At 35.2% G+C, this 22,615-nt stretch overlaps 2 protein-coding genes across 2 annotated transcripts; both read left to right on the top strand.

Moving 5' to 3' along the window:
- The first annotated feature begins 8,602 nt into the window (after nt 1-8,602).
- LOC114683701 (olfactory receptor 4C16-like) lies at nt 8,603-9,545 on the top strand. The gene has a single exon (XM_028858010.1). It carries the CDS (start codon nt 8,613-8,615, stop codon nt 9,543-9,545), a length of 933 nt encoding a protein of 310 aa, XP_028713843.1. The 5' UTR covers nt 8,603-8,612.
- Nucleotides 9,546-21,001: 11,456 nt separating this feature from the next.
- Nucleotides 21,002-22,064, top strand: LOC114683662 (olfactory receptor 4P4-like). The gene has a single exon (XM_028857977.1). The coding sequence runs from the start codon at nt 21,113-21,115 to the stop codon at nt 21,971-21,973; it is 861 nt and encodes a 286-aa protein (XP_028713810.1). The 5' UTR covers nt 21,002-21,112; the 3' UTR covers nt 21,974-22,064.
- Nucleotides 22,065-22,615: the final 551 nt, after the last annotated feature.

Raw genomic sequence — 22,615 nt, 5'->3', positions numbered from 1 at the left:
AAGGAACTCCTGCAGGTGATAAATACCTTCAGTAATGTGGCAGGATACAAGATTAACTCAAAAAAAAAAATCAGTAGCCCACCCATATATAAATGATAAATAGGCCAAGAAAGAAATTAGAGAAGCATCAGTCTTTACAATAGCCACAAGTAACATAAAATATCTTGAAGTAACTCTAACCAAACAAGTGGAAGACCTGTATGACAAGGACTTTAAGTCTTTGAAGAAAGAAATTGAAGAAGCTAACAGAAAATGGAATGATCTCCCATACTCATGGAGAGGTGGAACAAACATAATACAAATGACAATCTTACCAAAAGCAATCTACAGATTCAATGCAATTCTCATTAACATTCCAACATAGTTCTTTACAGACCTGGAAAGAATAATACTTAACTTCATATGGAAAAATCAAAAAACACAGAATAGTCAAAATAATCTTATACAATAAAAGAATTTCTGGAGGCATCACCATTCCTGACTTCAAGCTCTGCTTTAGAGATCTAGTAACAAAAACAGCTTGGTATTGGCATAAAAACTGGCACATGGATCAATGGAATCAAATTGAAGATCCTGACATTAATCCACACACCTATGAAATCCTGATTTTTGACAAAGAATCTAAAACTGTACAATGGAAAAAAGAAAGAATATTCAACATATTGTGCTGTTATAACTGGATGTCAACATGTAGAAAAATACAAATATATGTATTGCTATGCACAAAATTCAAGTCCAAGTGGATCAAAGACCCCAACATAAATCCATTTACTCTGATCCTGATGGAAGAGAAAGTTGGAAGTAGGCTTGAATGCCTTGCCACAGAAGACCATTTAATTTATATAACACCAGTAGCACAGTCACTGAGAGCAACAATTAATAAATGGGATCTCCTGAAACTGAGAAGCTTCTGTAAGGCAAAGGAAACAGAAGACAAAATGGCAGCCTACAGAATGGGAAAAGTTCTTCACTAACCCCACATCTAACAGAGGGCTGATCTCTATAATATATAAAGAATTCAAGAAACTAGACATCAATATATCAAACAATCCAATTAAAAAAAACGGGCTATAGAGCTAAACAGAGAATTCTCAACAATAGAATCTCAAATGGCTGAAAGACATTTAAGGAAATGCTTACCATCATTAGCCATCAGGGGAATGCAAATCAAAACAACTCTGAGATATCATCATACACATGTCAGAATGGCTAAGATCAAAAATACTGATGACAGCTTATGTCAGAGAGGATGTGGAGAAAGGGGAACACTCATCCATTGCTGGTGGGAGTGCAATCTTGTACATCCTCTCTGGAAATCAGTATGTCTGTATCTCAGAAAAATGGGTATCAAGCTACCTCAAGACCCAGCAATACCACTCCTGGGCATAAAACCCAGAAGATACTCAACCACACCACAAGGACACTTACTTACTCAACTATGTTCATAGCAACATTATTCATAATAGCCAGAACCTGGAAACAACCTAGATGCTCCTCAATGGAAGAATGGATAAAGAAAATGTTGTATATTTATACAATGGGATATTATGCAGTGGTAAAAAAAATGACATCTTGAAATTTGTAGTGATAGAACTAGAAAGAGTCATCTTGAGTGAGGTAACCCAGGCCTAGAAGGACAAACACAGTGTGTGCTTACTCATAAGTGGATATTAGATGCAAAGCAAAAGATACCCGGGCTACAATCCACAACCTCAATGAAGCTAGGTAAAGAGGAGGACCCTAAGAGTGACATGCATGGATTGGCCTAGGAAGGAGAAAGGGTTAAGATCTTCTAGGTAAACTGGGAGGGGGAGTTGAGGGGATGAAATGGGGGTGGGAACATGAGAGATTGAGATGGCTAAGTTTGGGGAGGGATGAAGAGCAATGGAAGAAATATGTTGACAAAGTGAGTCAGTATGGGGTTAGGGAGAAACTTGGTCCTAGGGAAATCCCCAGGTACCCACAAGGATGTCTGCAGCTGAGACTCTTAGCTATGGTGGATAGGGTTCCTGAACTGGCCTTCCCTTGTACTCAGATGGGTGAAAACCCTAATTGTCATCATAGAACCCACATCCAGTAGCAGATGCAAAGACACACAGCCAAGCACTTGTCTGAGCTCCTGAAGTTCAGTTGAAGAAAAGAAGCAGGGTTTATAGGAGAAAAACAGGTCAAAATCATTATGCAAAAACCACAGAAAGAGCTGATCAGAGCTAGTGGGAGCTCAAGGACTTTGGACTAACAGCTGGGGAGCTGTTAGATTAGAGCACAGTCCATGAAATGAAACCCATGTTTGACACTGGTAAAGTTACTAAGAATCTGAGGCTATATAGGTCATGGACCATGGGTTAAAACTACTGCAGTTATTCTGCTTAAGGGACATAGCAATAAAATCACAATTGATGACCTATATACTATGATACTCATATAGTGCCTTGCTCAACCCTCATCAGAGAAGTTACATATTGCAGTGGATGGGATTTAACACAGAGACTGAAAACTGAAAAAAATTCAGAGAGTAGAATTTTTGAGCACTTAGTCATAAATGGAATGCCTTCATCAAACATCAAACATCTCTCCTCATAGGTGCCAGAGGTGTCAAGGAATCCAAAGAAGTTGTGTCTTTCTGAAGCCACAGGAGAGATCTTCATATGAACTCACAGAGACTGTATGAGAGTACATTGGACCTGTACAGGTTTAAGTCAGATGATGTCTCAGCACTGAAAAGAGAGAATGGATACTTGTTCCCACCTCTAGTCAATAAGCTATATGCAATTGATACCACATGACAAATGGATAATCAATTTACATCAATAAATTGTCACTGTATATTTCTATCACACTCCCCATTCCCAGGAATAGCTGGCACGCGTGCACACACACACACACACACACACACACACACACACACACGCACACACAATCTTCATTTTGAGGGACTTTTTGGCTTTTTTTGACAATTTTAATATTACTGGATATTTTTTGTATAGTTTTATATTGTTTAATTGATTTTCAGTTGTTTTTCTTTTTCTTTTTTTATTGTTGAGAGACACAGATAAAACTGGCTGGGTAGGGAGTTGAGGTTCTGGAAGGAGTTTATGGAGGGGAAAACATGGCCAAATGTATATTGTATAAATATTAAAGAAAAAAGAAAATAAAGAAAATGAGAAAACATAACACATTATATTACAGGAGCTCAAAGACTTATCTACTAACACCCTGAGTAGTAGCTTCAGGCACTGGTGGGAGCAGTAACATTCTTTCACTCTCCATTTCTTCTTTCACTAATAAAATTACTTTTTCCCTATTTTCTGCTATCTTCTTCATTATCCACTTGTATTTCTTGTTTCTTTAGGTTTTGTTGTTGTGTCTGAAGCTTCTAAGAACACATTTTGGTTTCCATCTGATTTTCAAGTGAGATAGGGGTTACCTTGGTATTCTTGTGGGCTAAACAGAACTCAAATTTGAACTTACAGTATCATTCAGGTGTCTCATCTGTAAAATAATGATAACTTTAGGGACTAATTTATTTTAGAATACTGATATATTATAGCATTATGTGTTAAAAAATTCCCTCTGGGATGCAAAAATAAATTTGTTTTATCCGGTACTCTATGGAAAACCTGTCTTAAAAGGCGATGGGCAGACAATGATATTAACTTCCTGAGCCCTCCAGCTGGTAAGTGACAGGTTTTGCTTTCTGAGGACTGACTGTCATTATCACAGATTAATTAAGTATATTTTAATATATGTCCAGTCTTAAATTTGCATTTTTCTGACACCCTATGAGCAAGCTATATAAAAAATCCTACACTTTAAAATACTTACTGTTATAAAGAAAATAAATCAAGTGAAATATTTGAATGAAAACATTCTTTGATGTTGACAAAAGTTTTATATAAATTCCATGTTTGTGATGAACAATTATAGTGGGAAAACAAGGATGTGTTTCATATGTTAAACTTGATCATAATCTATTGATATTGGAGAGTGCAAAATAATTCCCAAACACTTTACCTGCAAGGTAATGGGATAATACACGATATCACTAAGATACTATAGGTGCCAGAATTTAGAGGAGATTGTGTGCCTTATCAACAGTAAGAGTAAGGTGAACAAAAACTAGTGACATTACCTAGTTTTCTGGAGGATGTCAGTTTTTTTCACCTCTTACTGACAAAGAGCAGAATACTATACTATTCCCATATTTCTGCAATGATATCATGAGATTGTAATTTGTGATTTATTCACATCTGAGATTTGGAAAGTAAATGACTTTATTTCAGAGACTTTTCAAATCAAATATAAAAAAGACTCTAAACATAATATATGCAATATGTAATCTATTTAATAATAGCATAAATTAATGACACATAAATATGAATATATATTAAAGGTGAGAGAGAAATGCTATAAAGTTAGCATGTGAAATCCTGAAAATATTTGAGGATAAAAAATATTCTTTCTCCTCAGTTTTTGTCCCTAGTTAACTCTTTTTTTTTAACTAAAAATACACTATTATGATTTACTACCCCCCAAATATAAGGATCATGTCCTCTGCTTAGTAATATTTGAAAAAATAATTACTTAAGGAACCTGGTGTGCAATAACTAGGTTGGAGCTTTCAATTATATAATGAGTCCTCAGGCAAGCTACTTTTCATGTATCATTCCACCAGAAGGGAAGATTATCACTCTTTATTTGGGTCTTTAGGAAGGACTAGAACTCCCAGAGAAAGGATGTTTTTCTACGGATAAGAAAAAGCCATTTTTCTTTTCAGTGAGAATGGTAACCTCCTCATGAATAAAGGGAATGTAGAGATTCTCTACAAGAGAGACAAGCAGTATAGCTGAATTAGCAAGGATAGGAATATGTAGAAGTAGTGATGCTTTTCATGGGGACTACAAAGTACAGCATAGAGCCATGGGAATAATCACTACACATTCTGGTCCACTTCTGTTCTCCACCTTTTCTGGGTTGCTTTTCATTCAGCTCTTTCCACCACCTACAACATCAACTCATTGTGTGTTTATTATTGTGATGGTCTCTTGTAGACATCCTGGAGTCTCTCCAGCACTGCTGTTTTCAGACCAGTGCAATAGAGTTTTCATGCCTGATTGCTTTCAGAACCTGCTGAAAAAGGTAACAATTTCTGTTGGAAAATGGACAAAGGATTATATGTACAGATACCCAAGAAGAATAGATTTGTATCAAGAGGATGTGAAAATGTCAAGATTACCCATGTAAAAACCCAACAGATTCTGAAAATTTTAATTTAGTGGGTGTCAGAACCCCAGTAATATTAGCATGGTTTAAAACACAACATCTTGTTTTACAGATCATGCTGATATTTCACCAGTTATTTAGATCTTGAGGCTTTTAAAAAAAAAAAAGGATAATATTTTCTTGCCTTCCATCCATAGTACATGGAAACTCTAATAAATTCATGATTTGAATATAAAGTCAGAAAAGCACTAAAATAATCAGATAAAAATTAAATTTGAAGTGTGGGTGTGTGTATGTACACACGTGTGTGAGGGTGTGTTTGCCCATGTGTGGAAGTCAGAAGTGGACATCAGGATGTTTTCTTCAGCTGTTTCCAATATTACAAAGTTCAGTTGGGCTAGAATTGCAGGGCTGTTTGCATTGTGCTCTTGGGTTATGAGTGCATTCCACCATGCCTAGTATTTTACGTGGTAGAGATATGAACTCATGTCCTCATACTCAGCAACCACTTTGCCCACTGAAACATCTCTTGATCTACAAGAGAAGCATTGCATTTTAAGAACTAAGAGACAATGCTCAACTTAAACTGTTAGGTATCACTCTATGCAAGACGTTGAGCTTGTTATAGTGGAGCGAGTTATTTTGGGAGCATAGATTTTCTGCATATTTATTCAAGAAAGAAAACTAAAGAGCCATTCAGATAATTGCAATGAATCAAATACCTACATTAGTACAACAAAGGCTATGAGGAAAGGCTTTTCAGAAATCAGGGATTATTTTCCTTGTTACAAAACAATCATTGAAAGATTCTTTGAGTTGTCTTTAAAACTGAGTCTTCAAATGTCTAGATGGTCATAATAGCTATAAATTTAATATGTTCCAGAAAGAATGATGGCCTTTGACTATTGATGAAAATAATGATCAGATGTTTGATCAAGAACTATAAATATTACCAAGTTTGTTAAATCTAGTACTTTGAATTCTTTATATATAAAAAGTCTATGTTCATGTTTGAGGTTAATGAGCTTGTTCTAGAAATGGAAAATGCTAATGGAATTCATAGCAAACATTCAAAACACTGTATTCTCCAAGAAGTGACTAAATAAGTTTGAGGTGAATGCATTTTTTCCATCATCGTGTCCACTAAGCATACGTTATTTTCATGTACAAACATGCCATTTGAGTGCAAAAATAAGGAATGAACAGGCCCATTTTAATAATTAATAGAGAAATTCAGTTCTATTACAGCCTAACATCTTTGCCAAAGATCATAGAAGCTAAGGTGAGAAACTTTGATTGACATCTGAATGAGTATTTTTTTTTATTTATAGAAAGCAAACACTTCTCAAGTCTACTAAAGAGATGAAAATTTGCAAAGAGAGAAAAGTAAATAAATATAACGACAATTTTGTGTATGTCTTGTATGTCATATCTCTTGTTTTGACTAATAGCTTTCAACATCATGCCACAAATATGTTGGTGAGATTGGTAGGAGCACAGTGTAATACATACGTCTTCCACATAGATTCCACTTCAATATTAGTATGACCTGACTATCTATCTATCATCCATCTATCTATCTATCTATCTATCTATCTATCTATCTATCTATCTATCTATCTATCTATCATCTATCTATTTATCTATCTATCAATCAATCATCTATCTTCATCATCATTATTATCTATCTATCTATCTATAGATCAATCGATCTATCTAATCATACAGAATCATTTTGGCAAGTAATAATTAGTAAAAAAGCTCTGTTCTTAAGATTGAAAACCATAATAGAATATTCCATGTTAATTATTTATTGAAAGAAGTGATATTTAAAAATGGATAATTATTGACATTTGCAGGCAAAACAAAATGAACAAAGAGTCAATTACTGACTATTTACATTCCTTTTCAGCAAAATCACAGCTTCCTTTCTCTTCTGAATTACTGCTCTGTTCCAAGAACATGGTGTTTATAGACATATTGATATTAAAACTACTAGGGATTGCATCTGTCTTCTAGTCCCCTGGCAGCTGACTGTAACACATGTGAAATAAAACTGTTATCACAAAAACATTAAAAATTGAAGAATGATTCATAGTTCATGTGTTTCCACTAGTTTGACTATTTGTCCCTGTGCTTTTTCCAATCTTAGTGTCAACAATTCTCGCTCATACAATCCCTCCTCTTTCTCCCCATTGGATTCCTGGAGCTCCACCTGGGGCCTGGTCGTGGATCTCTGCAACTGCTTCCATCAGTCATTGGATGAGATTTCTAGCACGACAGTTAGGGTGTTTGACCATCCGATCCCCAGAGTAGGTCAGTTCAGGCTTTCTCTCAAACTATGAACCAATAGCTGAGGAACCCCCTACTGGATCAGGCCCTCTGGATAAGTGAGACAATTGATTAACTTGAACTGTTTGGGAGACACCCAGGCAGTGGGACCAGCACCTGTCCTTAGTGCATGAGCCGGCTGTTTGGAACCTTGGGCTTATACAGGGACACTTCCCTCAGCCTGGGAGGAGGGCACTGGACCTGCCTGGACTGAATCTACCAGGTTGAGCTGAATCCCCAAAGGAGTCCTTGCCCTGGAGGAGTTGGGAATGGGGAGTGAGATAGGGGGAGTGTGGGGGGAACAGGACGAGGGAGGACAGGGGAATCTGTGGTGGATATGTAAAATTAAATCAAATTATTTAAAAAAAGAAAAAAAATTGAAGAATGATGCCTACCACTTTCATCTTATTCAACTATAACCTTGGGGCTCTGGATGTTCAAAAGTATGCCTCTCCTACAATAAGTAATAATTAAAAGTTGTAATACTAATGATAGTTCTAGTCACCAAAAACATTTATTCTGATCCATTGATTATGTCAAGTAATAAGTATCACAAGATATTTTAAGATTATTTGGAAGTTATAAATATTTATTTTTCACATGTTTAGGCTAAAATACCTGAAATAAGTTTTGTAAAGTGCTGAAATATTATATAATCAAGTCTGAAAATATGCATAACAATATTTTAAAAATATGACATTCTTTATTGTGAGGTGATGATAGGCTTCCCATTTCATATGAAAAATAAAGTTAATGATAAAATATTACAGATAACATATTCCAAATTTATAATCATTAAGTTGTAAAATTAACCATAATTGTGATAACAGGGATTTGTGTTTGCAGAGTGTTATGGGAACATAATAATGCAAATAGATTGCCACAAAATTTTAGGAAAAAGTGTTGAATCATTTATTAAAAAATAACAGAATATCACTAATGAGGATTACTTACTTTTGCATAAAGTGCTCCACAGAATCATATACCACTCTCAAAATAAATGTCTTTATTTTTTTCAGATAAAGTATTTCATATTTACCACTTCTGATCACTAAACAATGTGGCTGAGTAACAATGTGACTGAGTTCATTCTACTTGGTTTGACACAGGATCCATTTAGAAAGAAAATTCTCTTTGTTGTGTTTTTGCTTTTTTATATGGGAACATTACTGGGTAACTTGCTGATCATTGCTACCATCAAGACAAGCCAGGCACTTGGGAGTCCAATGTACTTCTTCTTGTTCTACTTATCCTTATCTGACACCTGCTTCTCTACAACCATAGCCCCTAGAACAATTGTGGATTCTCTGATGAAAGAGGCCTCTATTTCTTTCAGTGAGTGCATAATACAAGTCTTTACATTCCATTTCTTTGGCTGCCTGGAGATCTTCATCCTCATCCTCATGGCTGTTGACCGCTATGTAGCCATCTGTAAGCCTCTGCACTACATGACCATCATGAGCCACCGGGTTTGTGGGATGCTGGTGGCCATGGCCTGGGTGGGATCCTGTGTGCATTCTTTAGTTCAGATATTTCTTGCTTTGAGTTTACCTTTCTGTGGTCCCAATAAGATCGACCACTATTTCTGTGACTTGCAGCCACTGCTGAAACTTGCCTGTTCAGACACATATATGATCAACCTACTTCTGGTGTCCAACAGTGGGGCCATTTGTACAGTGAGTTTCCTCATGCTAATGGTCTCATATGTCATCATCTTGCGTTCCCTAAGAAACCACAGTGCTGAAGGGAGGAGAAAAGCCCTGTCCACCTGTGTCTCCCATATCATTGTGGTCATCCTGTTTTTTGGACCTTGTATTTTTATATACACACGCCCTGCAACCACATTTCCTATGGACAAGATGATAGCTACATTTTATTCAATTGGAACACCTTTGCTCAACCCTCTGATTTACACATTGAGAAATGCAGAAGTGAAAAATGCCATGAAAAATTTATGGAGGAAGAAACTGATCTCAGATGATAGGAAATAAATGAAGGTCTTCTATCTTTTTCCATAGCTTTAAATTAGGAGTTAATAAATATTATTTTTATTATTAGTTTAATATATCAGTTTCTTAGGGCATAAGATTATAAGCTCATATAGTAAAAAGACAATGTGAAATGGTGTTGAATCAATTTACATAGAGGGATAAACTGTGAAATATAAATTAAGTGTGAAGAACTTTTGTATTTGTTGATGTTTGATCCTGTTTCTCTGCATTTCCAGCCTTTCTGTCTCAACAACTTTTGGCTGTATTTGTAACTTTCTGACCACCTTCCTGTAGATTTCTGAAGTTTCCACCTAATATATATCTATCTACATAATCACATTTCCTATTTGAAGCCTGATAAGATTTACTTTCCTGATTAGTGATTCCTTATTTTTAGCATTTTATTTTTGAGATTTTAATATAATTACAATAGTTCTCTCTTTGCTTTCCTCCCTCAAAACTTTCCCATATATACCTTCCTGCTCTCCTTCAAAATTGTAACCTCTTGGCCCCTGGCAGTGTGATCAGGATCAATGCCTGGGGCATGAGCCAGCTTTCTGCATCCCATTATCTATGGTCAGACACCTTGCTCAGTCTTGAGGCAGGGAGGAGGGGCTGAATCCTTCCTCAACTGAATGTACCAAGGTTTGCTGTCCCCCCATGAGAGAACTTATTCTTTTGGAGGAGGAGATGAGGGATGGGTTTGAGTGACAGGGGCAGTAGGCAGGGGTGGGAGGAGTGGGAGGAGGGTTGAGAGGGGGATCTGTGGTTGGTATATAAAACAAATAAATTTTTTTAAAAAAAAAGGAAAAGAAAATCGGAAATAAATTGTAACCTCTCCCCTGCCACTTGTTATTGCATGCATGTATGTATATGTATATGCATATATATTCCAATTAGTTATTTTTTTATAAAGACATGTTGGTCTTATCATCAACCTAAGTTTTTCTCTGGATTCAGTAAATTGTGCTATGTTCAAATAATTGTAGCAAGTGTGAGTATAGGTGAAAATGCATACACTTGGAGGAATATATTTTATTTGGAGATTGATTCAAAATTCTTTTTTTGTTTGTTGGTTTGTTTTGTTTCATTTTTTTTCAAGACAGAATTTCTCTGTGTAGTTTTGGTGCGTGTCCTGGATCTCACTCTGTAGACCAGGCTGGCCTCAAACTCACAGAGATCCACCTGGCTCTGCCTCCCAAGTGCTGGGATTAAAGGCATGCACCAACACCACCCTGTGACTCAAAACTCTTGCCATGTATTTATTTAGATTGTTCTAGAACACTAATAAGATACACAGAGAAAAATTCACTCTTGAGACTCTGGGATGTTCTGCTGTCAATGTTAGGGTTGCAATCACAATGATTCTTTTGTAATCCTTATTCCCTTTTCCTGACTTGATCTCTTCATCTTTAAATATTAAGATTTCTCCTGGGCATACTAATTATAATATTTCCTTTATAGCAAAGTATTAGATTTAGTGCAGCATGTATAAGATAGTTTAAGGTAGAGATTTCTATACAGGTTAGTACCAAAAGAACAATCACTTCAAGATAGGGTATTTGGATATATTAACAGATTAAACAGAAAAAGGATGACACAAGGGAATATTTTAGGTCTTGGAACAGAAGTTTCATATTGCAAATATAAATTATTTAATGAATTTTGTATCCAATCCAGAAGAAAATATTAGCAAAGGAAAAGCCGACATTTAGATGATATTTTTACATTAGAGTTAATTTTTTCATTATTAATTAATACTCTAGTACTAAAGAATATTAATGTGAATAATATTGCTAATGTTAATATTTTCTTGTGTGGTTTTTAATTGAAAAAGTTAACATGTATTATTTTTTCCTTAAGATTTCAATTACTTTTTTAAACCAGTAAATTATATAGCAAAATTTTATCAATTTTGTTATATTAGAAACCATAAAATTTCCCTTTTTTCTTCCTTTTTCTTTCTTTCTTTCTTTCTTTCTTTCTTTCTTTCTTTCTTTCTTTCTTTCTTTCTTTCTTTCTTGCTTTCTTTCTGTCTTTCTTCCTTCCTTCCTTCCTTCCTGCCTTTCTTTCTTTCTTTCTTTCTTTCTTTCTTTCTTTCTTTCTTTCTTCTGTTTGTATTCCTTTGATTTTTTTTTTGAATGCCTGAGATTAAATGTAGGTCATTGCACATGTAGGTCATGGGCTCTATGACAGAGAAATAACTCCATCTTATAATTTCTTTAGCTCAAAATATGATCATATTTTTTGTGTGTGTTAGCAGAAGACAGTAAAGTCTACAATAAACTACACTGGTATATGTAGTATATACTTCTTCCTGTTATAGTCTGTGTGTTTCAGTCTCCTGTCAATTTTGAGAATATTGTCAGTATGTAATACCTATAGCTTGACTCTGTTATCACAGGATTTTCAGTTCTAAATTCCATTTGACAGAATAATATTTTGTACCTTCTTTTTCTGAAGAAAAAGAAAATTGTCTTACTGCTTTAGCGAGAACTTCAAGTACTGTATTGAATAGATATGGAGAGAGTGGACAATCTTGTCTTGTTCCTGATTTTAGTAGAATTGCTTTGAGTGTCTCTCCATTTAATTTGAAGTTGGGTAATAGCTTGCTGTAAATTGCCTTTACTATGTTTAGGTATATCCCTTTATCCTTGATCTCTCCAAGACTTTTATTATGAAGGGTGTTAGATTTTGTCTAAGGTTTTTTCAGCATCTAATGAGATGATCAGGTGACTTTTTTCTTTCAGTTTGTTTACATGGTGGATTGCATTGACAGATTTTCCTATGCTGAACCTTCCCAGCATCTCTGGAATGAAGTCTACTTGATCATAGTAGATGATCTTTTTTGATTTGTCCTTGGATTCTGTTTGCAAGTATTTTATTGAGTATTTTTGCATTAATATTCCTGAAGGAAGCTGGCCTGTACTTCTCTTTTTTTGTTAAGTCTTTGTATGGTTTGATATCAGGATGACTGTGGTCTCACAAAATAAATCTGGTGATGTTCCATTTGTCCCTATCTTGTGATATAATTTGAGGAGTGTTGGTATTATTTCTTCTTTGAACATGTGATAGAATTCTGTACTAAAACTGTCTGGCCTTGGGATTTGTTTTTGGCTGGGAGACTTTTAATGATTGCTTCTATTTCCTTAGGGGTTATAGGTCTATTTAAATCATTTATCTTATCTTGATTTAACTTTGGTAAGTGGTATTTCTCAAGAAAACTGTCCATTTCTTTTATATTTTCCAATTTTTTAGAATCTTCAAGGGTGATGCTAGCTAAGTCTCTTAGTAATGGGGTTATAGAACCTTAACTGGCCATCTTCTATAACTAGGCAAGGTTTCCAGTGGAGAGATTTTGACACCAACTCAGTCACAAAACCTTCAACCTACAATTTGTTCTAACTGCAAGATGTGCTCTGGAAAAGAAGGCACAGAACTTGTGGGAGTGGCAAACTGGTCCAGACAGAGACTCATGGCATGAGAGGGAACCAATGACTGACTCAGCCTGCATGGCCAGGAACCAGAAGCTGGATAGCCCAGAGACCTAAGATAGAACCAAACACAAATGGGAAAACAAAGGTCAATGAAATGATTCCTAATGATTACTCTGTTCTACTGGTAGATAAGAGCCTAACATAATCATTATTACAGAGGCTTTATCCAGCAACTGATAGGAGCAGATGCAGAGATACACAACCAAATATTAGAAGGTGCTGGAGGAATCCTGTGGAAGAGGGTGAGGAAGGATTGTAGAAGCCAGAAGTTCAAGGACACCATAAGAAAAAACACAGAATCAACTAACCTGGTTTCATAGGTCCTGATAGAGACTGAACTGACAATCAGCAAGTCTTCATGGGTCTGACCTAGGTCTTCTGCATATGTTATGGTTTCATAGCTTGGTTTTCCTGTGAGACTCCTAACAGTGGGAGCAGGGGCTGTCTCTGACGCTTTTGTCTGCCTTTGAGACCCTTTTCCTTCTAATGAGTTGCCTCCATCCTGCCTTGGTATGAGGGGATTTGCATACTTTTATTGTAACTCAATATGCCTTGTTTGGTTGATATCCTTGGGAGGCCTGCACTTTTCAGAAGGGAAATGGAGGAAGAGTGGATCTGGGGAAGAGGGAAGGTAAGAGAGGGACTGGAAAGAGAGGAGGGAGGGGCAACTGCAGCTGGGATGCAATATATGAGAGAAGAATAAAAAGACAAGGAAAATAATTGTTTATTGATTTATACAATATATATTGATTTAAAATAAATGTATATTGAATGTAAATGCATCCTTTTCATTTATTTTACTTTATGTATGAGTGTTTAGGTTTCATGTATATCTGTACAGCATGCATGTGCCTGGTGTTCACAGATATCAGAAGAGAAAATTGGATGCCTTGGAGCTGGAATTGTAAATGGGTTTTGTAATAGGCTTTTTATTTTGGGCCACCACCAAGCTCCAAACCATGACAGGGAGCCTTATTAGTTTTGAATGCTCTTGGCTGTTCAGCTTTTCATTAGGCCAATCAGGTGCCTTAGGCCAGTATGGTGAAACCAAGGTGACACATCTTTACATAATTTAATAAATGCAGCATAAACAAGAGTAACACTCCTTTACACAGTTAAAGTAATATTCTTCAGCATAAAAAAAAGTAATAAATCTTTGATAAGTTAAAACAATATTCCACAACAGGTTGTGAAACTCAGTGCAGGTGCTGACAATAAGACCTGGGTCTTCTTCAAGAAAAACTCTTCAGGAATCAATGGGTCATTTTTCCATCATCAGACCTTCTTTATGGTCTATCTAACATTACTTCTGGACATGCAGTGAACATAGAGCCCCCATGTTTGCTGCCATGCATCTCCTGTAGACTGTGACCCTTCACTAAACCATTTCAAGGATCTGCAATAAAGATGCAGATAAGACTGAATGTGTAACTCCAGTAGGTATTGAGCTTGAAGCAAACACTTTAGTGGAGGAAAAGATGGAAATCTGAGTAGTAAAATGGAAACATCTGTGTGGGGAAATGAGGCCCACGCCTTGATCCCAGCACTTGAGAGGCAGAGCCAGGTGAATCTCTGTGAGTTTGAGGCCAGCCTGCTCTATAGAGTAAGATCCAGGACAGGCACCAAAACTACACAGAGAAACCCTGTCTCAACCCCCCCCCCCAAAAAAAAAGACTACATGTCTTGGGCTGTCACTAATAGCTTCCTCTCTTTTGAAAGAGAAAGATATTCTTCACATCTAGACAAGGCTGTTGCCTATGAGAAGAACCTGTTATTCAGTAGTGTTTGCTTTTTACTCAAGCATATTCCTATACCACCTTTTGCTTACAAGAGCAACTCAGTGAAACATGTTAGGAAAACCTGGCTAGGAAAGTACATACTTATCTTACAAAGATATGAGACATACCAGGAAATATCAGGAGTTAATGAATAGGTGCAGGAGTAGACCTGATGACAACTTCACTATTAAAGTGAGTTCCGAAGATTTAATAAAGGTTGTCAGAACACAAGTTGGAGAGTAAGAAACCATTTGATAAGAGACACCAAGTCATGACTTAAGAATGGATATTACTGTGATTTGGTTACTTGCCCCTAAGAAAACAATAGGATGAATCTTGATTCCCTGTACCTTAGACCAATTATATTTAGAAATAGAGACCTTACAGAGATAATAATGCTAAAACACTCCTTAACGTGAACCCTTGTATAAAGGGAAAGTAAGGAATAAAGATAGGCACATGGAAAGGCATGCATTATGCAAATGATGACGTTTTAAAAAATTTTGATGCCATTGAAATGATGCTTTTACAATAAAAGAACTTCCACAGGTGCCAATAAACTCCCAAGCTCTAGGAGTTGCAAAGCATGGATTCTCCTCAGAGTCCTGCACAGTAACTTATTCTACTACTAGTGTGATCTCAAACATGAGCCTTCAGAACTATGAGAAAAGAAACTTCTATTAGCTAAGCCACTCAATTCATCAGGGATATTCTTTTGAGATCCTTAAGACATGGCACTTACAGTCACATAGAGGAGTACCGTTATATAATTTTTTCTATTTGACTAAAAGAAAGAAATAGCAATTTCATAAAGTAAAGCAACATGGGTTTTATTATATCTCAGTTTCACACAGTCTAAGTGATGAAATATTTTAATAGAAACTAAGTTCTAGTTTTGTTTTTTATCATCTGCTTAGCCTGGTCAAATTCCTTCCTGGTACCTCTGTAGAACCATTAAATACCTTGCCATTCAGTAAATCAAAATAAATATATTAAATAAAATTTTCTTCTAAAATCTAACCATAATTTTATGTTGTAATGGGTATTTCAAATTATAACTTCCACTTTTTGCCAACATATAATTTAAATAATTTCCTAAAAAACAAGTGAGAGCAGCCTAATTTCATCTATTACGATGTTTGGTAAAGTTAGAGACAACTAGGGAATGCTGAGAATGTGAGAAAAAGTTTTCTCCAATGGAAAGTGCCCCAACTGGCTATCCAATACTAAATGGTCAATCTGAAAACATATTTCAAGCAACATTATATAGACTGAACCAGGTTATATTTATGTATTTAGGAAAATATATGAATATACATATATGTACTTTACAACAGTTCTGACAGAGTTGGGATGTCTCTGACTCTTTTGCCGGCTTTTGGGATCCTTTTCCTCTTACTGTGTTGATGTTAAGGTTCGTGCCAGGTCTTATTGTATTTTTTTTTTGTGCCATGTTTGGTTGATATCCCTGGGAAGCCTGCCCCCTTTCTAACGGAAGACAGGAATGAGCTGAGGGTGGATGGTGGGGGAAAAGGAAGCTGGAGGGACTGGGAGGAGTGGACGGTAGGGAAGCTGTATTCAGGATACATTTTATAAGAGAATTAAAAAAAAAAAAAGAAACCAGAACTTGAAAGAGAACAAGAATGGGCATATGTGAGGGTTTGGGAAGAGGAAAGGGAAAGGGGAAATGATGTAATTATAATCTCAAACAATAAAAGATATGACTAAAAATAAAAATTCAAGGAAACAATAGTGTTAAATGAGATAAAATAAAATATATCACATAGAAAAATGAATCATGTGATCTGAAATAAAATAGATATTGCAAACCTGATGAGATAACTTGAAACATGGAATGATGCTATATTGCAAACCTGATGAGATAACTTGAAACATGGAATGATGTTATAAGAGGTGAATCTTATGAGAAATTTGAAATGGATGCATCTAAGTTTGACCTTAATTCTGTTAAGAAAAGGGCAAATTTGCCTATTATTAATAGATTTCAAGCTTTATTGTTATCAATATATTCAACATGCAATGAACATGTAAAGATTTTTTTCCAGTGTAGATAGTGGCAAATTTTTTAGAATGCTTTTTTTTCCACTTAACATAAATCATGTGGTATGGTGCATCATATATCTAAACAATCTCAAGTATTTTTAAAGGTACAGCTGAAAAGCTAAACACAGGTAATTAAAATCATAAGAGTTTATTTTTGACAGATTGCTTCAGGAATTTCCTAGGGGATTGTCTGTGGGGTTGCATCCAAGTCCCTCCAGTGCCCTTAAATTCTCCTTTACTGAACTGCAGCTTCTCGAAAGCTTTGAGACCTGCAGGGCTGGACTTGGAATTTCATCACCACAACGGAGGAAGACAAGGGCAGAGAGCCCAGATGCATTTCAAATTTTTCAAAGGAATCTGATGCCCTCTCATTCTTATTCCTAGTACTCACAGAGTAAGTTTTAGTGACACCATTGATTTTAACTACAATTTGACAGCAGTACACAAAGCATGTGAATTATATTACTTCATTTTTACCTCTTGAAAGAGCTACTTGTTATTGCATTTTAGAATATGTTTTTAAAATTATTGTCATGAATTTATGAATTATAGATATTATTTCAAATGTTGACAGGAATTGACCAACATCAAAAGTGAAAGCTTTGCTATTTTACTTTCTTATTTCATTCTTTATTCTTTCCTTTGCTTTTTTAAAAACACTGAGTTTAAATGAAATCATAGATTAATATATTTTTATTTAATTGTTTTCCAGGATAACTGTAATTTTGATGAACTATGTATTCTGAACTTAGCTGCTTGGTAACTATTTTGGATAACCTTAAATCCTTTTCATTTGTATCCTAACTTCATATTTTAATAGTTTGCTAGAATATTTTAGAGGATGTATTACAATAGAAAACCAGTCACAGGAATACTTTATTAAGTCTTAATTTTAAATTTGGGACTGTTAAAGGCTGGTGGGATAGGCTGTGGAAGGAAGTGAGAATATGCTTTTAATTACTTGAGATAGAAAAGTGATGATAAACTAAAACATTTAAAAATAGTATAAGTAATGAAATAAAAGAACAATAAACAAATATATAATAAATCCCACAAATCTTTAAACAATCTAATAAAAAACATCTTAATACAGAAAGAGAATTGTTATCTTCTGCAAGTATTGTCTGATTATTCCACTTTATAAAGGGGATTTTCTTTTGCAGTCATTATATTAGAATTTCTTGAGAAATTTTTTTAACTGATTTCAATCACTTTATCCATGATGCCAGATCTTGTTATGTTCTCTGTATTCTTATTAATATAAGACTTTTACCAGAAAAGTAGTGGTGAAAATAGCCTACCATTTCTATAGAAATCCATATTTGGGGAAGCATTAAAATCACTGAAGAAAATCTATCGTTAGGGCTTTCCTTGTTTCACAAATGCCTCAGAAATTTTCAGAATTTTTGTCCTTTTAGAAATCAGCCAATTAAAGAAGATGCAGTTTCATGAAAAGAAAATAATAACAAAATGCCTAATCTTTACTTAGTTCTTGCAAACATATTAGCAATCTATGTCTACACTTACTTGTTTAATGTGGATATTTTTGTTTTTAACAAGAATCCCCTGTGGTGTAAAATATTAGATAATATCATTTTACATGAGAAAAATCAAAGGTCAGAGTTATGTAAGATAGGCAATGATTAAGAGACGACCAAAGCTAATTTCATAGAAAATAACCAGTACAATAACAGTGATGGACTGCCTTCCTTGTGGACACAACGAAAGATTTCAATTGCATCTTAAGAGATAATTGGCAAAGCTTATTTCTAAAGAGAATAATTTATGAAAGAGAAAAGAAATCCAACACATTGTGGAAATCTGACGTTGAGTAATTTCTCCCTTTCCTTTACATTTTACATCCAAAATATCAACTTTAGATCTAAGAGTTCATGAATTTTAGTCAAATCCTACCGACTTTAAAGAACAAGGGGATTTGGTTTTCTTCACTCTGAGAGCAAATGTAGAATTAAGGATATATGTGTAAATGCAGTTGCTCACCTAAAGTGTTCCTTGTTTTCTTCTGTGGACTATTTCTTTGGCTGTCTGTGTGTGGCACAAGAGTGTATTTACTTATATTTACATAATGTGTGACAATTCGTGGATTTGAATGCTTAGGATTCTAATGCTTCTACAACTTCATTACCTTATTAAAGGAGGAAACGGAATGTTAAATAATAAAGAAAAGGGCCTTCAAGTTTTTGCAGAGTTTTAATGAGAGATTATAATTTCTTCTTTATTGATCTAAATTCCATCTGATATATAATGAATTCTTCCAAAGCCATATTAAAATAATGGGCATGTGTATTTAATTAAAGAAGTAAGGAAAATATCTTTGGTAAGGAAAGCAACATCTAGTTTGATTATAATATCTTTTGATCATCATCTTCTTTATTCCTCAAATGTAATCATGCCATTCCACACCTTTCTTAATTCGTTTATAAGCACTCAGGTACTCATAGAAATTAGTTAGGTGTGACTTCTTGCACATGTTCATTACATTTGGACCAACTTTCTAACTGCTTATGTTTTATGCCTACAGTATGTGGTTCTCCTTACTGTCATACAGATCCAGTTAAGCTATTGAAGCTTCTGCTTTGTACTCCACAGTTAAAAAAAAATAGTACCATACTCTATTTCTGCTTTGTTACTACTATATATTTAAACGTTTTCCAATTTTCAAATTTTCACTAGGTTTCAATGACTATTCTTTGGAATCCTTAGTGGAATTCTTTTAGCATGGTAAATACTTATTCCATAATCCATCATTAAATGTTGTCTTAAAAATATTTTAAGTTTTATGCGCATAATGCTGACAAATCAGAGTAATATTATATTGTTGCTTAATTTACATTTCCCTGATTTAGATTTATAAGTGGACCTTTTTTCATGCGACACTTTCAGCGTTTGGGGGGATAATTATGCAAGAATGTGTTAACTTGAGATCAATTGGTGGAATTTGAGTCAATCTATAAAATCCTTTCATAATCTCTTTTTTTTTTTTTTTTTTGTTTAAAATGTACCTTTCCTGAAGTTTTACCTCAGGAGTCATACAGTGCAAAGGGCATTGATTTCTTGCTGTTCTAATTCTTTGTAGTATGGTGACATTTTCATTCTTGTATAAGGCTGATTGATGTACTTTTATAAAACTGTATTGAATTGAGCATCTATGTAACATATTTTAGATCAGGTTACTACAGGTATAGAAAATAAAAAGAAAATGAGGAAAATATTTTATAGTTTCTCTTTTTTCACTGACATATGTTAAGGTTTGTCATTATGCACATTCAGAGTGTCTGGTAAAATGAAAACATGTGGTTTAATTTAGAAACTCAAGTTGTTGAAATAGGTGATGTGAGGACATTCCAATAGATACACTTTGTGCCCCTGCAGGTGCTAACATCCAAGGTGATCCTAGATGACAACAACAAGAACCTCCAGAAAAGACCTGAAAATCAACTTGGAAATTAGGTGAAATCTAGGACATCATAGTCATTCTGGAACCTGGGGAGAAATCTGCCTTCTTCTCTAAAATTTTGCTTGTGTTGTTTATTGCCTTTATTACTTATTTTATGATAAATTTCAATGGCACTCCTGAGATTGCTGTGAAGTGGTTCAATAATGTGACATCATGAGTCATCTGAAGTAGAGTGCTAGCACATACTTTTGGAAATCAGTAGTTTTAGTCATTATGAAGGGCTGAGAATAATTATAACCTACTCACTTTTGAATAAAATTGGATAATTCCATGGCTGTTAACATATACACCTATAATATAAAAATTTATTCTTAAAGTACTATAGTGAACTTGCATCTTGATTTTGAACTTCAAGTATGAATTTAATTTTTAAAACATCTACCTTGTTCTTCCTACTAAATGTATGTAAAGTTTTGGAATATCTCCAACAACTACCATTAATTTAGTATTTACAGTATCACTGTGTGCATTTGTTCTCATGAACTATAATATACTTTCAAGCCTTCTATGTATCTTAATTATTATTCTATCCATAGTAACAGATTTACAATTGAATTATCCTAAACACTCAATGCATATACTTACTGATTAAAAAATGACTTTGAAAATGAAACAAAGGCCTTGAAAGACCAGTGCTTCAGGCACAGCCTTCTTTCCCTCTAAATAATTGAGCTCATAGAAGCAAAGGGGTATGGGAACATCACAGAGTTTATCTTACTGGGACTTTTCCATAATGAGGAGGTCAAGACAATGTGTTCTGTTTTGTTCTCATTTTGTTATCTTGCAATTCTCTTCGGAAACCTGGTGGTTCTTCTCACCATCAGGGGCAGCAATCTTCGTGAGTATCCAATGTATTTTTTTCTCAGCTACCTGTCCTTCATGGATGTATGTTTCACTTCCACAGTGGCCCCTAAATTGATTATAGACTTATTGGTACAGTGTAACACTATATCCTACAATGGCTGCATAGCCCAGATGTTTTATGCCCACTTCTTTGGTGCCACTGAGATATTTATCTTGGTGGTTATGGCCTATGATCGTTATGTAGCCATTTGTAGACCCCTTTACTACATGATCACCATGAACAGACCAGTGTGTTATATTCTTGTGGTAGTCTCAGTTATTGGTGCTTTTATACACTCACTTGTGCATGTACTGATTGTTATCAGACTTCCCTTCTGTGGTGCCAATGAGATAGACCACTACTTTTGTGACATATTCCCCCTGCTGAAACTGGCCTGCACTGACACAAGACTCCTTATTATCATAATCATTACCACCACAGGGGTGCAGTCCATTTTGACCTTTGTTGCCTTGGTCATTTCTTACATCATCATTTTGTCCACATTGAGGACCCACTCATCCAAGGGCCGCCACAAAGCCCTTTCTACTTGTGGCTCACATATCACAGTTGTGTTCATGTTCTTCCTGCCACTCATCTTTACCTATGTCCCAATGGGTGATACTGTTGGAAATGACAAGGTATTTGCTCTATTTTACACCATGATTGCCCCTTTGTTCAACCCTCTCATCTACACACTGAGGAATACAGACATGAAGAATGCTATGAAGAAAGTATGGATCCAAGAAAAACTGTTTGAAGGAAAGTGAAGTCTCTTCTGGTGGAGTCCTTTTTCTCAATCTTGTTCTTTCTACAGAATAAATGTGAGCAACACAGCAAGATAGCAAGATGGGGAGTGGCCATCAAAAATTGCAAGCCACAAAGAGATAAGACACTTAGCCATGGGGACTGTGTATATGGATGAATCAATTACAAGTCTTTTCCATTTTAGGTAAATGGAACTTATTTTGTCCTTCATGCTCCTAGGCATAATAGCTACTATTAATATTGTTGTTGGTGAAAATTAGAAAACTATATAATTTGGCAATTTTTGCTCTACTTTGGGATACTGATAACTTGTCTGAGATAGGTGTCATAGAGATCCTTTCTGGTGCTCTCACCACTGTATTTGGCATGTCTATTGGTTTATACTCATTTACCTCATATTTCACAATCATGTTGATGAAACTTTATGCATGTAGTTTATGATGTTATTAGGAGACACAACCTTACAGAAAATTCCTTGATACTCTCTGGCTCTCACAATCCCCCCCCCCTTTGCAATGATGCCTGAGACTTAATTATGGGAGTATTTTGTAGATATATCCATTGAGACTGGGCTCCACACCTCTGCATTTTAATTGGTCAATGTTTTCTATAGTGGTCTCTACCTGTTTTAAAGAAAAGCTTCT

Source organism: Peromyscus leucopus, chromosome 4 (assembly GCF_004664715.2).
Source record: "Peromyscus leucopus breed LL Stock chromosome 4, UCI_PerLeu_2.1, whole genome shotgun sequence".
Taxonomy (NCBI): Eukaryota; Metazoa; Chordata; class Mammalia; order Rodentia; family Cricetidae; genus Peromyscus; species Peromyscus leucopus.
This window is presented reverse-complemented; position numbering and strand designations above follow the sequence as displayed.